Below are 17,396 nucleotides of genomic sequence, written 5' to 3'. Positions count from 1 at the left end.
GTGGCTATTTCAGAGACATAGATAGAGCAGTGTCAGGAATGGATGCTGCAGGTTCCAGGGTTTAGATCTTTCATTAAGAACAGGTAAGGCGGTAAGAGAAGGGGAAGTGTGGCCTTGTTAGTCAAGGACAGTATAACGGTGGCTGAAATAATGTTTGATGAGGACTCGTCTACTGAGGTGGTATGGGCTGAGGTTAGAAACAGAAGAGAGGTCACACTGCTGGACGTTTTTTTTTAGAGGCCTCTGCAGAGTTCCAGGGATGTGGAAAAGAGGATTGGCAAAACGATTCTGGGTAGAAGTGAAAGGAACAGGGTGGTCATTATGTGGGGGACTTTAACTTCCCCAACATTGACTGGAAATGCTGTAACTCTACTATGTCAGATGGATCAGGTTTTGTTCAATATGGGCAGGAAGGTTTCCTGACACTGTATGTTGAAGGGCCGGCAAGCGGGGAGGCCACACTGAATCTGGTGCTTGGTAATGAACCATGCCAAGTGTTTGATTTAGTGGTAGGTGAGCACTTTGGAGAGAGTGACCATAATTTGGTTACGTTTGGTTTATCGAGGGAAAGGGATAGGTATATGCCACAGGGCAAGAGCTATAGATGGGGGAAGGGCAATAATAATGCAATTAGGCAAGATTTAGGATGCATAGAATGGGTAGCAAAATACAGGAGATGGGGACATTCGAAACGTGGAGCTGGTTTAAGGAACAGATATTGCATGTCCTTGATAGGTATGTCCCTGTCAGGCAGGGAAGAAGTGATAAGGTAAGCGAACCGTGGTTTACCAAAGAAAATGCATCCCTTGTTAAGCGGAAGAAGGAGGCATACGTGACATTGAGGCGAGATAGTTCAGATGAGGCGATGGAAAGTTACAGATTAGATAGGAAGGATTTAGAGAGAGAGTTAAGAAGAGCAAGGAGAGGAAATGAGTAGTGTTTAGCAGGTAGAATAAAGGAGAACCCTAAAGCTTTCTATAGGTATGTGAGGAATAAAAGGATAACCAGGTTATAAATAGGGCCTGTCAAATACAGAAATGGAAAGTTGTGTGTGGACCTTGAGGAGATCGGAGAGGTGCTAAATGAATATTTCTCATCTGTTTTCACTCAGGAAAAGGAGAATATTATTGAGGAGAAGAATGTGATATGGGACATTAGATTAGAAAGGATTGAGGTTAGTAAGGAGAAGGCGTTATCGATTCTAGAAGGAGTGAAAGTAGACAAGTCCCCTGGGCCGGATGGGATTTATCAGAGGATTCTCTGGGAAGCTAGAGAGGAGTTGTTGGAGCTTTCGGTCTTGATCTTTGAGTCATCATTGTCTACAGAGTTAGTACCACAGGACTGGAGGATTGTAAGTGTTGTGCCCTTGTTCAAAAAGGGCAGTAGAGATGACCCAGGTAATTATAAACCAGTGAGCCTTACATCCGTTGTCAGAAAAAGTTTGGAAAGGATTATAAGAGATAGAATTTATGATCATCCAGCAAGCAACAATTTGATTGCAGATAGTCAACATGGTTTTGTCAAGGATAGGTCATGTCTCACAAACCTCATTGAGGTTTTTGAGAAGGTGACCAAGCATGTAGATGAGGGTAGGGCAGTTGACGAGGTATACGTGGACTTCAGTAAAGCCTTTGATAAGGTTCCACATGGTAGGCTGTTGGAGAAAATGCAGAGACATGGGATTGAGGGTGATTTAGCAGTTTGGATTAGAAACTGGCGTTCTGTAATAAGGCAGCGAGTGGTGGTTGATGGAAAATATTCAGCCTGGAGTCTGGATATTAGTGGTGTGCCACAAGGATCTGCTTTGGGATCACTGCTGTTTATCAGTTTTATAAATGACTTGGACACAGGCATAAGTGGATGGGTTAGTCAGCTTGCAGATGACACTGAAGTCGGTGGAGTAGTGGATAGTGTGGAAGAATGTTGCAGGGGGATTTAGATAAACTGCAGAATTTGGCTGAGAGGTGGCAAATGGAGTTCAATGCAGATAAATGAGGTGATTCACTTTGGGAAGAATAACAAGAAAGCAGAATACTGGGTCAATGGAAAGATTCTTAGTAATGTGGATGTGCAGAGGGATCTTGGAGCCCATGTATATAGATCCCTGAAAGTTGCCATCCAGACTGATAAAGCCGTTTAGAAGGCATATGGTGATTTCGGTTTTATTGGTAGAGGGATTGAGTTCCAGGGCCGTAATGTCATGCTGCAACTATACAAGAACACTAGCACGGCTGCACTTGGTATATTGTGTCTGGAGGGAAGCGCTTATGAGGGAAGACAGAGAGACTTGGGTCTGTTCTCATTCGAAAGGCGGCGGCTAAGAGGGGATTTGATGGAGACATACAGGATGATGAGGATCAGGTAGATAGTGAAAATCTTTTTTCTAGAATGATGACGTAAGCTTGTATGATGGGGCATAGCTGCAAATTAAGGAGTGATAGATTTAAGACAGATGTCAGAGGCAGGTTCTTTACTCAGACAGTGGTAAGGGCGTGGAATGCCCTGCCTGCCAATGTAGTTAACTCAGCCACATTAGGGAGATTTAAACAATCCTTGGATAAGCATATGGATGATGATGGGATAGTGTAGGGGGATGGGCTTAGATTAGTTCACAGATCAGCGCAACATTGAGGGTCAAAGGGCCAGTTCTGCACTGTACTGTTTTATATTCTATGAGGATGACAAAATGTCTGCAGAACGATATAGACAGATTGAGTAAACACTAGCAAATGGAAAATGAAAGCTTATGCATTTGCCAGGGAATATAGAGGAGTGGAATATTATTTAAACAGAGAAAAATGTCAGTAAGCTATAGAATAGGTTGGATTTGGGAGCCCTCATCTAGAAATCACAGAAGCTAGCATCCATGTTCAGCAAGTAATAGGGAAGTCAAATGGAACGTTGGCCATTCTTGCAAAGGGAATGGAGTAGGAAGGTTTTGTTACAACTATACAACGCACCACTCAGACCACAATGGAATTCCATAAACAGTTTTGGCCCCTTATCCAAAGGAAAGAAATACTGACATTGAAGCTCAGAGAAGATTCACAAGGCTGACAGCAGGAATGGAGGACTGTTTTATGGCGAGATGTGGAGCAGGGTGGTCCTGTACTTACTGTTGATTAGAAGAATGAGGGGCGACCTTATTGAAACATACAAGGTTCTTAGGGTTCTTGACAGGGTAGATGTGAAAAGGTTGTTTCCTTTGTGCCAGACGGCATAATCCTACAGTAAGGAGTGACACATTTGAGAGAGAGATGAGAAGGAATTTCTTTTCTCAGAGGGTAGTGAATCTGTGGAACTCTTTATTGCAGAGGGCTGTCAATGCTGGGTTGTTAAGTACATTCAAAGCTGAGATAGATTATTAATCAGCGAGAGAATCAAGGGTTATTGGAAAAAGGCAGATAGCAGAGATTAGGATTATCAGATTAGCCATGGTCTCTCTGACTGGCAGAGCAAATTTGATGGTTTGAATGGCTTACATCTGCTCCGATGTCTTATAAAAGATGTCCTCATAATTAACAAAGAGCAAATTGTATTAAGGTGCAGAACTGTGATGGCTCAGTGGTGTGGTAGTCAATATTTACTCAGCCGTACATAACTAGAAAGATATTAATCCAAACAGTTGTTGGAATCCCACAAATATTTTCAGTACTATAGAAGAGGGGTTTAAAGTCAGTGATGCCATATATATTGGGCACACATTACTCCTGCTGGAAAAGTTCATTCATGTGGTTTGATGTCAATGCTCTCAATAATAAACAGCTGTGAATGTTCAAACATAGAAATGTAAAGAGAGGATTCTTGTGGTGCAGTGACATTACCCCTCCCTTTGAACCAGGAGGCTCCGGTTCAAGTCCCACCTGCTCCAGAGGTGTGTAATAATGTTACTAAATCGGTTGATTGGAAAATATCTAAAAATAAGAATGAGGTGCCAAAGGGATGTCAGTGCTCACAACAGCACGAGCTAGGGTCTTCAAGAGATCAGCATCCAGAATGGAATTTTTAAAATATAAAAACATGTCTACATGCAGAATATTATTACAGAGTCTTGAAACAATAAGATAGTCCAAATTATGGGAAATTACTAAACTACAGTGGGAACTATATCATTGCAAAGCATGAGTGCATAGGTATGGTAGTTCTTCACATGTTAAGAAAGAGAAAAATCAGAGACACAACCAGAGTGTGGTTCTAGTCTTCACTCAGTTGCTTCCTAGTAGACAGTTTCAGAATAAACTGTGCAAGCATCAGGCCAGAATAATTGCCCATTTCCACAAGTCAGAATAATAGTGATAACACAATAAAATGCAGGGGTCACTTCTGAAAAGCAAAGATGAAAGACTCAACAAAAATCACATGATGCTATTAACAAACCAGTGAAAGTTAGACAATAATTGATTATCAAAATACACCTTACCTTGGAATCCTTTGGTTTCTTTTTTCTGTTTCTAATTTTACTCCTAAGGCCAATATTCTGCACAAAAATCAGAACAATTAACAATTAGTACATACAATGAATCAGGTAATGGTCATTTCTGACCATTACATACATTTCCATTACACTTTACTGAACTTTATTTCTGGTTCAAGCAAAATGTTTTACATTTACGTATAACATAACGTCTTTAATAAGGGGTTAACATATTACCAAAACTCCCAATGTTTTCTGTATGGTTTTGATTTAAAATTCAACTATTCCTCAGTTAGAAGTTGGAATTGCAATTGTGTAATAAAACCTCAAGAGAGGAGAGTACTGCATGGACTTATAATTATCACTGAAGACTCACTTGATTGTGCTTGAATTTGAATTTTCAATAAGATAGTAAAGAAAATGCAACCACCAAAAATCTAACTGCATGTGTGGCACTAATTAATGTACTGCAGATAATTTGTTCTTATTTTCACATTTTGTCTGAAGGTGCTGACTAAGGCTCTCTTTTTTTTAACTTGCATGATTGAGTGATGCCTTGCAATACATTTTTGACTGGAATGTTGCTGTATCACATTCTTCCTTATCAATTAGATGGTTCGGATGACTGGAGGACATAGGAAATGTCCATTTTCCTTCTGTTTTTTTTCTTTATTCTTTCATGGGATGTGGACCTCATTGGCCAGGCCAGCACTTTGAACTGACTGGCTCTCTCGGCCATTTCAGTGGGCACTTAAGAGTCAACATTGTTGTGGGTCTGGAGTCACATGCAAGTCAGGGTAGATAATGACATTAGTGAACCATCTTACCATGTTTGACAATGGTTATCTGGTCATTATTAGACAGTTAGAGTTTACTGAATTCAAATTTTACCACCAGTCAGTAGGATTTGAACTCATGTCTCCGGAACAGTAGCGTGGGGCTCTGGATTATTAATCCAGCGACATTACCACTCACCACTGCTTTCCCATTGGGGATCTGCTCTTAGTGGATGCATTATAATGTAGGTTCTCGCCATGGAATGAATGGGAAATGTTTAACCGCTCTTGCTGCATGTGAAAGAATCCGTAAATGTCATCCTATCATTTTATTTCATGACTTTGTTTTCCAATAGTATTTTAGAAGAGAAGGGGATATTGAAAAAAAAATCATTGCAGTTCATCTTGTTGGTATGTACAGCAAATATCTCATTTCTTGCAATGAAGCTTTTCTCCAGTATTAATTTACTTTGCTGATACACTGTCTCTGTTGGTAATCCATACTAAATGTTCCACCTCCAGTTTGCAAGGTTATTAAATCTAAATTGCCTCCTCATCCTCCCTCTGTGCTGAAACCCCAGGAACCCTGAATCATCAATGGTTATGTTGTGTTTATTGATATCTATTTCATCCATATCCTTTCGGACATAATGAGTGTCACTCCTGTCTCAGTGATATTTCTCATCTTTGTTTCAGAAAGTCATGAGCTCACTACCAAAACTGAGCCACTTGTACAGAATGACATCTCCGTGCACTTTTTGAGGGAATGATGCATTATTCCAATGTGGCTGACACCTTAAAATTCACAGTCCTTTGAACTGCTTTGCTAGATGGAAACAATCCCATGTAAAATTTGAAGGGGAGTGGGGATTTCTTCCAGTTTCCTGGTCAATATATATTCCCAGGCTGACACTAAAGAAAAAATCTTTGGTTATTATTTTATTGCTACTTATGCGTTTTGTATGCGCAAAAAAAAATTGGTCATTGCCTTAACAGCATTGAATATGCTTTACATGTACTTAATTGGTTGTGAAGCACCTTGGAAAGTTTTGAAGTCATGATATAAAAATGCAGCTTTTATACAAAGGATTATACAATGTCTTCTCGATTCAGTGTAAACATTCCAGTTTAGTGAAGCCACACCTTTCAACTCGGATGTATACATTTTTAGTCCAGCTATCTTTCTTGCACTATTTCTCAAAAACAGTTGACCATAAGTGTACACATCATTCCACATAGGGGTAGACCACAATATTTGATGGTCAGTAGTGCTCAGGAGTAATAGGCTATAGTGATCTGGGAAGCAAATATTATCCAAATGATAAATTTCATTTTTTACATGGAAATCAATCATAAATGAAATGTTTGCGCAGCATGGAACTACAACTTACAGATAATTCTTCATTCTCCGGTTTCTTTAGTACAGTATAAGGTGCATCTATAGAAGGAAGAAAAGTAATTTAAGATAATTGATCTGGAATTAATCAAGTGAAGTGATACCATGATTGGAACCAAACATAAAACTTTGTCCAGCAACTATGTAGAAAATACAGAACTTATACAAGTTAATTTACAAAGCAACATACATGCTGGTTAAAAGTTTTACGTATCACACTTAATTTCATAAAAGAAAACTTCACTTCTTTGTCTCCAAATTATAAAAACAACAGAAGAATTTTTGCTACTATCTATTTTGCTCACAAATAGTCAGATTCTGGAAGTAGATAAGCCAGTAGAACATGAATTAGATTTGTTCTATCTTTGAAAAGGAAACTGCTTTTTTTTGATAATGTGGCAATTCAATTAAATCTCAAATCCTGAAATCAGCAATTGGCATATTAAATGCTGTAGGCTTGAGGAGCGTGAATTGCTTGTTCCTGCTCCGACCACTTATGTTCTAAGAGCTGATGAGTAAAACAACTTCATCATGAATAGTTCCACATAGAAAGGAAACTGCTACATGAGAATGGATTCTGATCCAAAAGTTAAAGGACAGAATGCAAGGCTTCTTCAGTTCTGAAGATGTCACATCAGACTCAAAATGTTAACTATTACTCTCTACAAATGATGCCAGACCTGCTGGGTTTCTCCAGCATTTACTTTTGTTTGTTTTACATTTTCAGTATCTACTTTAGCCACTTCCAATCTTGCAAATGTCGCAACTCCTTTAGCAGAGAGGTGTTGGGAAGGAATCAAAAATACTGTATGTCACTGCCTTCAAATGTTCAACTTAGAAATGTATTACACAAACTAATTTCTGAAATAGCAATTTTTACATATAATCTTCAATTATCATTTACAGATTAAAAATGGAATTTTATGAAGAATTTGAAAAGTCATTAGTAAGTAGCTTTGATAGTTGCTTAAACACATACTCGTTACTTAAATACATACCCATTGTATTAAAATATTCATCTAACGGAACGTGTAGGGATGGAAATTGTTCTCTTTTTTCCTCCAACTTCCATATAAAACTGCGGGTTTTTGTAGGTGATTCCTGTTTCAACTGCTCTACAATTTCTTTAGTGCTATCAGAGAATGGGAGATCAATCTTTGATGCATCCAACAACTCTAGTAGAGAGTTCAAGTCCAACTGCTCTATGCAGTTTGAGTAACGACTCAGAAACAGCTCAGCTGCTTCACTGCCTGGAAACAATTAAATCAATACTTCAAAATCAACATAATAAAGTATAGAAGTTATTCTTTATATATTAAACACTCTTAACTTTCTTAAATTACAGAAAAGGTTCTGCTTAAAACAAATAATTCTTAACAATGACACAGGAACAATTACCTAAGCACATTGATTGAAAACATCACATCAAATTGAATACAAATTCACTTTTATGCAGCTTTAGCATTCAGTACATTTTGCTCACATGTGCAGTTCCTTCTTATTTCACCATTATTCTTAAATTAATTCATCGGACACTTTTCTGTTTCATACAACATTGCATCATAGCTTGTGTGCATATTTGGATGCATTGTCATTACCTGCATCATTTAACCAATTGATCCAATCTAACAGCTTGTTGTCAACCTCTTGGCACTTGCTCAGTGTGTAGAGGAATTCCCTGGTTTTTATTCTGTTATTCTTTTGTACAATGAGGTCAAGAAGTTGGCCCATAATCTGGCATGATTTGGAGGAACCTGCACAAAGCACGTCATAATCCTGTTCACTTAGAACATGAAATGAAAGCAATTCTTGAAGTAGATTTGAAACATTCTGCACCCCAGCTTTTAACTGTTCCTTGTTCTCAGTTATCAGCTGCAACATTCGATCGCCTAGAGGATTCCATGAATGACCTGTGTATATACAGACATCACATTATAAAATGAAAATTCAATATGCACTTGAAATCCATACATCTTCCTTAAAAGTCCTCTATGAATTATTGTGAATGACAGTACAGCAAAACCAGATAATACCAAAGCACAAATACATTTTTTTGCATAATTGTTCACCAATCACATTCAACCATAATTAATGTGATACAAGCAGCTGAAAGCTACATCCCTTTAGGTAAAGTCACCATAGCCCCAGGGGACCATAGGGCTGCTCTCTCATTACAGACAGACAATAGGTGGTGTGGCACCATGACCCAGGCGATGGGAGAGTTTGAGGAGGAGGGACCTTCATGGTAATCTCAGCCTGTGCAGGGATTGAACCTACTCTGGTATCGCAAACCAGCTGTCCATTCAGTTAGCTCAGCTGGTTCAATTCCCACACCAGCATGAAGGACTCTGCATCCTAACCTCTCCCCTTGCATGAGACATGGTGACCCTCAGGTTAAACCACTACCAGTCTCTTCTCTCTCTCTCTCCCCCTCTCTAATGAGAAAGCTGCAATATGGTCTGGTAAGACCAAGGCGACTTTACCTTTACATTCCTTTCCCAACAGTACGGATGTATAAGCAAGTCAAATGGTTTAAATTCTCCCTGCCTGACTCCCTTCCTCAGTTTAGGCCAGCAGTAATTGAATGAATGATTGAGCAAATTCAAGGCTGAAAGGTTGCCCCCTGTTCCTCTGCTCATCAAGCCTAACCAAATAGGATTTGACAATTCAATTTGACCCTTATGGGGTAAATTTGAAAAAAAAAAGCAAAATCGACATCACTGTGGCTATGGACTAATAAATTCACTAGTAATTGAGCTTGTCAAAAAAAATCTATTTATAAGTAAGTTTCTAAAACTAAAAAGTGTTACAGCACAAATCAGCCATTTGGCCCATTAAGTGTGTGCTTTACATCCCAAGCAACTAAACAAATTCCATTCACCTTCCATTCCTTATACACTTTATTATTCCTTTACAAACATCTAAGCAAAAAGTTCTACAATGTAACTAATCAAAATAAAAAATATTTTTCTAACATCTCTCTTTCAATGATCTTATACTTATGCCTTGAATCATCACAACGAATGAACATTTTTCTTTTTACCTGTTTTAGAATTGTTTTCATCGTTTTTGCTATTTTTTTCAGTCTTTTCTTTTATCTGTTTTTCAGCGTTGTACCTTGAAGCTTCTTTTTTCAACTGTTTTCGGGATTGTTTACGATCTTCTTTAATTTTCAATTTCAATGCACTACAAAGAAAAATATTAACGGCTCAGTAACAAATATATATTATTTGAACAATTGCTACTTGGAGATGACCACAGCAACAAAGAAACAGGTCAGAAATGATGACTGCAAGAGCAACAATGAATACAAGTGTAATCACCTTAAAGGGAAGAGAGACATTGTGTACATCAATAATGACAAACACTGTGGCTGTGTTGGAGAGGTTACCTTCTTAAGGAGAGCAAGATTGACTTACAGAAATTTAACTATGCAAGTGCCAGATATTGCTGAAAAGCAAATGCAATTTAAACATTTAAAATATGAATGTAAATAACTCGTATCAAAATTAAAAACTGAGAATACAGCCAAAATGCAACAGCAATATGTCAATGCTTTATACAAAAATGGAGTTCAGCCAATATTCAAAATCTTCCAACAAGACCGCAACAATTTATGCTAAGCAAAACTTTTCAGCTGAACACAAAGTTGAAATTAGACAAGCGGTGAAAAGTCACCTTTAGAAATAAAATGCAAAAAATGTAAATGTAAAAATTTCAAAACTTTTTACAACTTAAGGTGAACAGATAAAGTTAGCTCTTTAATATCAAGAATTAATCACTAACAGGGATCTGGTTTTAAATGCAAACTGGGCTTCCTTTACTCTGACCAGAAGAAAACCAAAAAGTAGCACAGTCCATGTGTATCTAGTTCAAACAGCTATTTGTGGTATCACAATTAAAAGCTCGTGGCTACTTGTGACAGGTACAAAGAAATCTTTACCTTGAACATTTCTGCTTCACAACTGTTTTTGCAGGGTCTTTGTTTTTAGTTATTTTAGCCTCAAACTGAAAAAAAATACATTTAGTCAGGATAAAGATATAAATGTGCACCTTTTCTGTTAAAGGATCACTAACAAAACATTCTCTAATGCTCATATATATCTAAGTTGCTAGATAAATTGCAACATTCCATTGCAAATGAACTTAAAAATACAACATTGTCTGCTTTGGACACCAGTAGACAACACTATAGATCAAACAGTCAAATCTAATTGGGGTGGAATTTTACTGGTGCATGCAAGTGTTGAGGGTGGGGAGGGGTCAGGAGATTGAGTTACATGACATCATCAGGATGGCTTTGTCAGAGAGTTGGACTGTCACTGGAATTAGCAATCCACTTCAACAAGATGGAAAGGCAAACAAAATAATTAAGTTTTACTGAAGAGATGTGACAGCCTCCCTTTTGAAGCTGCTCTAGATCTCCTTTTCTCAGCAGTGCTCTCCCAATGGGATTGTCAGCTAGCTCTCCTTCTCTTCATCCTTCCATGATCTAATGAAAATTAATTGACCCACAGAAGACTGCTCCAGAAACTAATCCAAGAGGGGTAGGAACCCAGAAGTACTCCAAGCATCTAAAAGTTTTACACAAGTAAAAGTAATTCTACAGGTGTGCTTGAGCTTTGTTTGTGCCCTAATGTTACTTGAAAGAATCCCCAGCTTATATTAAATGTTGTCCCACGATGTCTGTGACAAATAAGACCAGTGGATGTCAGGAAAATAAAGTTAGGCAAGCATCAAATCTATCAGAACTATAAGTTCTCCAGCCACTGCTGAGAGGATGTGTGGAAGTAAAGGTCAGGAGAGATGAAGATATCTCTCATAATTAGGTCTTCCTTCAGTACCTTCATGGTGAATCTTCCTGACATGCTCACTGGCAGGCCTGATGATACACATCTTTTCTTTGGTTGCTTCCCAAATTCTATCTGCTGCTAAGACCTCATTATGTTCTTGGGTGCGTGTAGTCTCATATCTATCTGCAACTTTGTAGATTGAAGAATGCTTTAAAATAATCCCTGAAAACTGTTCAAATTAATCAATGGCAACCTTGCATCTTAATCCATGCACTGGGCTGGATACAGTGCTCTCTTCTCCAAATTCCTATTCCACTCACACTTCATGAAGAATGATGGTCAACTGACTGTCATAATGCCAGCTCTCATCTCACCCCTAGGGAGTTGTAAGCCCTCCTGAGAGAAGCTTGATGCTTTAGCTGTTTCTGGTGCTTAGAAACAGTTTGCAACCATCCTCTTTCTGAGGTAATTTATGAAACAGTTCCCCTGATACTGGTCCCAAGGGCACTATACTGATTTCCTCTTGTTTTTCTCTTTCAACTCCCCTCACAACTTATCCCACCTTCACAACTGCCTGTTTCAGTCTTCCTGCCTCCTTAACATAAAGCTGCTTTATGCCCCTTACCTGTTTGACCCAAATAACTAACTTAGTTGTTTACCTCCCTCGAGAAAACAATAAAAAATAATGAAACACAATGATTGTGAAAAATAACTTCTTTTTTTGCCTAAGGAGATCTGCTTAAGAAAATCCTTACCTCGCATTTCACAAGACCTTTTGAATTAAAGATGACAATTTTTGAAATCTGTCCTCCACAGTCAGGCGTGAAACATTGACTTCTGAGAAATTCCTTCAAAATGAAAAAAATGGTCTGATTACGTTTAAAAGGAACACTTTAAAAATCTGATCTATTAGGATTTATCTGTAGTCCACTAAAGTTGAATCCCTTAAAACTTATTTCAAATTTGTACCTGAAGTTCCTGCCATGGTTCACTTGATAGCCCTCTTTGCTTTAATTCATAGTTTCATAGTAATAGAAGCAGGAAAAGGCCATTTGGCCCATCGGGCCTGCTACACCATTCATTAAAATCATGGCTGATCTCTCCGTTGTCTCAGCTCCTCTACCGTGCATTATCCCCATAATCCTTAATTCCCCTACTATGCAAAAGCCCATCCAACTGTGTCTTGAATATATTTAATGAAGCTGCCTCTACTGCTTCCTTCGGCAGAGAATTCCATAGATTCACTACTCCTTGGGAAAAGCAGTTCCTCCTCATCTCTGTCCTAAATTTATGCCCCCTAATCTTAAGGCCATGTGCCCTAGGTCTAGTCTCACCCACCAGTGGAAAAAACTTGCATACCTCTACCTTACCTATCCCTTTCATCAGTTATATGTTTCTATAAAATCCCCTCTCAATCTTCTAAATTCCCAGACGGCTCAACCTCTTCTCATAGGGTAATGCCCTCATCTCCAGAATCAACCTGGTGAACCTCCTCAGCACTGCCTCCAAAGCCAGTATATCCTTCCTCAAATAAGGAGATCAGAACTGCACCCATTACTCCAGGTGCGGCCTCACCAACACCTTGTACAATTGCAGCCGAATCCCCTTGCCCTTAAATTCAATCCCTCTCGCAATGAAAGCCAATATTCTATTTGCCTTCCTGATTACCTGTTGCACCTGCAAACCAACTTTCAGCGATTCATGTACGACCACGCCTCAGTCCCTCTGCGCAACAGCATGCTGCAATCTTTCACTATTTCAATGATACTGACTTACTAATTTTACTTTCAACGTGGATAACCTCACATTTACCAACACTGTACTCCACGTGCCAGATTCTTGCCCACTCACTTAACCTATCTAAATCTCTCTGCACACCCTCCACATACTCTGCACAGTTTGCCTTTCCACTCAATTTAATGTCATCAGCAAACATGGATATGTTAACTTGGTGTCCTCTTCCAAACCATTTAAATATATCATGAACAGTTGCGGGCCCAACGCCAACCCCTGCAGCACCCCGCTCACCAGTGACCTCCAACCTAAGAAAGCCTATTTATCACAACTCTCTGCTTTCTACTGGTTAACTCTATCCAAGCTAGTACATTCCTCGCAACTTCATGTATTCCTATGGAGAGTCTTTTATGAGGCACCTTATCGAAAGCCTTCTGGAAATCCAAGTATATAACATCCACCTCTTCCCCTCCATTTGCCACACTTGTTAAATCGTCAAAGAACCCCAGCAAGTTTGTCAAACACAAGCTTCCCTTCCCGAATCCATGCTGTGTCTGCCTGATGGAGCCCTGTCTACCCCAGATGTCTCACTATTTCTTCTTTCATTTTCCAGCATTTTCCCGACAATAGATGTTAAGCTAACTGGCCTATAGTTACCCGCCTTTTGCCTACACCCTTTTTTAAACAGTAGCATGACATTCCCTGTCTTCCAGTCCACTGGGACCTGCCCAGAGTCCAGTGAATTTTGGTAAAATACCACAAACGCACCTATTATAACTTGCATTATTTCTTTCAGCACCCTGGGATGTATTCCATCATGACTGCATCTACGTTTAGTAGGGGACTTATCTACCTTTAGACCCTCGAGCTTGCTCAACATTACTTTAGTGAATATAACTGAATTGAGGTCCTCACCTTCCATTGTAACCTTAACATAATTTTTGGCATTTTAGATACATCATCCACTGTGAAGAATGACACAAAATTGTTACCTTATGGGTTCAAGTGCCACTCTAGAGCTTCAGCGCAAAACATAAAGACACAGAGAGAATGCTATCTTAAGTTCCAACTTACTAAAATGCAAACCAAGGTCCTGCCTGCTTCTCACTGGATGCAAAGATCACATGGCATTGCTTTGCAGTGTCTCAGTGTCATTGTCACATAACTATTTGTTACAGTTTATTCACATACTTGCTTCCAATTTTCTTATGTTACAACAGCAATTACAATTTTATTTAATTGGAGAGATACTAATTACATAGCTTGAGGGCACCACCCTACTCCAACTGTCGGACAAGGTAGTACGCAGACTCCATGAGCCACTATAGCACAGAGATTAAATCTGCGCAGTTGGCACTATTCTATGCCATACTTCACCATATCTGCCAATCTTGAAATGGGATTTTCAGCAAAAGCTTGGATGGGAACAAACAAAATTGTAACTTCTTTAAGACAAATAATAATGGACTGAGAACTATTTTGAATGCAATCCATTTCACTACTGTAAAATTCAACTAGTCATTGGTTTTGTGCACAATCTCAACCTTGTTCATATTCTTGCAGAAATCCCACAATATGCATTCATCACCATTTATCAAGGGAACTAACCTTGTCATTTTTATCTTCAAAGGAAGCTGCTTTCAATTTCTTCCAGCAATTGATGTGATATTCCACACAACACTGGAGGCAGCACATTACTTGAATAAAACCCTGGAATATGAGAATCGAAATTATCAATAACATGTATTGTAAAGTTAAATAAATTACTAATTTCCTGTAGGCACAGTGAATGGTTACTGACTCAGCTGAAAGTACAAGGTCAAAGATGACCATAGCATAATTCTGATTTAGCAAAAATGACTGTGTGTATGTCCCTGGCTAAGTCAGCATTTGTTCTCATTGTTCTTTCTTAATCCTGGAGGACTGATCAATTAAAACCACTTGGAATGTGCCAGTTGCACCTTAAAATTCATTACCTTAAAATCAGGGTCTGTGAAGTAGATCTGGACCTTAGAATGTCCCTGGCAATGTTGATAGCGACAGATTGCATCGGGTACTGGAGGAAATCGGCATTTCTCTATGTATTCTTCCAACATAGCCTAAAAGATAAATTTACATGAAGAAACAACAACTTTACACTGAACATTTTTAAAGTGCAACAGAAAATCATATTTAAAAACTAAAAGAACTGCGGATGCTGTGAATCAGAAACAAAAACAGAAGTTGCTGGAAAAGCTTAGCGGGTCTGGCAGCATCTGTGGAGAGCATTTCAGGTCCAGTGAGTTCTGAGGAAGGGTCACCAGTCCCTGTAACATTAACTCTGATTCCTCTTCACAGATGCTGACAGATTTGTTGAGCTTTTCTAGCAACTTTTGTTTTTGTGTTATAAAAATATATTTGTTTTAATTAGGAAACTTTAATGATGAGCATGGTCCACAATGCAGGATAATACAGGGATGAGAAAGATGAAAAATGGCAAAACAAGTGGATAAGATGGTAAAGAACCAAATAGCAGACTTGCCTTAATCGGTCAGGGCATTGTGTATAGAAGGTGGCAAGTCATGCTACAACTATTTAAGACTTTTCTTAGTCCATACTTGGAGTCAATGTGTGTTGTTCTGATCCCCACATAGAGGAAGGATGTGGAGGCTTTGAAGAAGGTGCAAAAGAGGCTTGCTAGAATGTTAACTGGATTGGAATGTATTCACTACAAGGGGAGGTTGGACAAACTTGGATTGTTTTCACTAGGGGCTCTGGGTGACCGAATAGCAGTATATAATATTATACGTGTTATGGACAGTGTGGATAATTGGAGTCTTTTTCCCAGGGTAGAATTGTCATATCCTAGAGGGCACAGGTTTAAGGTGAGAAGAGCAAAGTTTAAAGGAGATTTAAGAGGAAAGTTTTTTTTTTAAACACAAAGGTGTTAAGTGCCTGGAATATGCTGCCAGGGGAGGTGGTAGAAGCAGAAACATTTGTAAAGTTTAAGAGACATGCAGACAGACACATGAACAGGCAGGGAATAGAGGGACACAGACCATGTGTAGCAGATAGGTTAGTTTAAAATAGCATCATGATCGGCACAAACATGGTGGGCTGAAGTGCCTGATCCTGTACTGTACAGTTCCACGTTCTAGAAAGGCTTAAAAATTAGTGATCAGAGACAAAAAGCTCAAAGCTTTCTGCAACAAGAAATCACAAACACAATAGAGCAAAAAGTAATTACCAAAGTAATTTCAGCATAAAGATTCTGAAAATTTTTACATTCTAAATGCGACATTAAATAAGTAGAATTCTGAAAGTACTGAGAGATAAATGCAGTTTGGTTCATTTTTGAACTCTAAATCTAATAGCCATTTGACTTGGTCAGAATGTTAACTTTCAAATATTATGCTCAGAGCTGTTGTTGATATTGGACAAGTCAAATCCCAGAATTAAACTTGATAATTTGGCTAACGTGTGATCAGTCATATGAGATTGTGAATGTACCTTTAAGAAAAATTGACATTTATTGCATGAAAAGAACAAAAGCAATGCTGCATACAGAAGACAATTTGGAAAGAGCTCATCATAGACAACATTAAGAAAGTTTCAATCCTTTTCCCAGAAATATCCTTTACAGAGTCAATCCCAGTGAAGTCTCAATCCTATTGCCACTTTAAAATGTTTTACTTAACTGACAAGGTTGCAGTGTTCTCTTTTGGAAACTTTCTGCATACTCACCAAACCAAAATTCTGCACATTCTCAGTTTCTCCCTAAGACACAGGCTAACTCTGATTCTGCCTTTTCTCACTGATCTCTAAAATCAGCTTAAAACTTCTGATGGCCTGGACTGCTAAAAGAGTTTAAGACCTCCTTCCAGCTCTGATAGCCTTCCTGCTTGATGACACTGGTCACTTGATGCGTAGATCATTAAAAGTTTAAGGTTGTAAACAATTAGCAATTATCATGTTTTAGTAATTTAGTTTAAGTAGGATGCTTTCTTAGAAAGGCTGTTTTGAATTCTCTATTCAAAAGTTACTTTCTGACTTTTTTAAAGAAACAAGACACTTTCACAGAACTATGCAAAACTTAACCCTACTCTGGATTCCAAGTTCCTAATTAACAATAATATATCGTATTGCAATGTATTTAAAAAGTGTTACCTTTAATTTTTCAGCCTGTGTTTCTTCAATAACAACAGTTGTTGTGGGCCATGTTAGTATGCCTGGAACAATCTTACGGTTTACCATAATTAAGGATTTAGTGAAAGGATCTAAAGCATCAGCAAATCTGGGGTAAA

The 17,396-nt window shown here is 38.5% G+C and overlaps 1 protein-coding gene across 4 annotated transcripts in view; it reads right to left on the bottom strand.

Annotated features, from left to right (window-relative positions):
* ttc3 (tetratricopeptide repeat domain 3) overlaps positions 1 to 17,396 on the bottom strand; it is a 115,640-nt gene that overhangs the window by 40,968 nt on the left and 57,276 nt on the right. For all 4 annotated transcript variants that reach the window (XM_087992505.1, XM_087992503.1, XM_087992502.1 and 1 more), the window contains exons 18-27: positions 17,260 to 17,386; positions 15,090 to 15,212; positions 14,722 to 14,823; positions 12,135 to 12,227; positions 10,530 to 10,594; positions 9,630 to 9,772; positions 8,185 to 8,496; positions 7,585 to 7,836; positions 6,582 to 6,628; positions 4,421 to 4,477 (exon numbers count right to left, since the gene is read on the bottom strand). In XM_087992505.1, the coding sequence (XP_087848631.1) occupies positions 4,421 to 4,477; positions 6,582 to 6,628; positions 7,585 to 7,836; positions 8,185 to 8,496; positions 9,630 to 9,772; positions 10,530 to 10,594; positions 12,135 to 12,227; positions 14,722 to 14,823; positions 15,090 to 15,212; positions 17,260 to 17,386 (1,321 nt within the window). The remainder of the gene's footprint in view (positions 1 to 4,420; positions 4,478 to 6,581; positions 6,629 to 7,584; positions 7,837 to 8,184; positions 8,497 to 9,629; positions 9,773 to 10,529; positions 10,595 to 12,134; positions 12,228 to 14,721; positions 14,824 to 15,089; positions 15,213 to 17,259; positions 17,387 to 17,396) is intronic.

This window comes from Chiloscyllium plagiosum, unplaced genomic scaffold (genome assembly GCF_037043375.1).
Source record: "Chiloscyllium plagiosum isolate Xiang-an unplaced genomic scaffold, Cpla_swu_hap1 HiC_scaffold_12, whole genome shotgun sequence".
NCBI classification, from domain to species: Eukaryota; Metazoa; Chordata; class Chondrichthyes; order Orectolobiformes; family Hemiscylliidae; genus Chiloscyllium; species Chiloscyllium plagiosum.
Note: the sequence above shows the minus strand (reverse complement) of the source record. Positions and strands in the feature narration are given on the sequence as shown.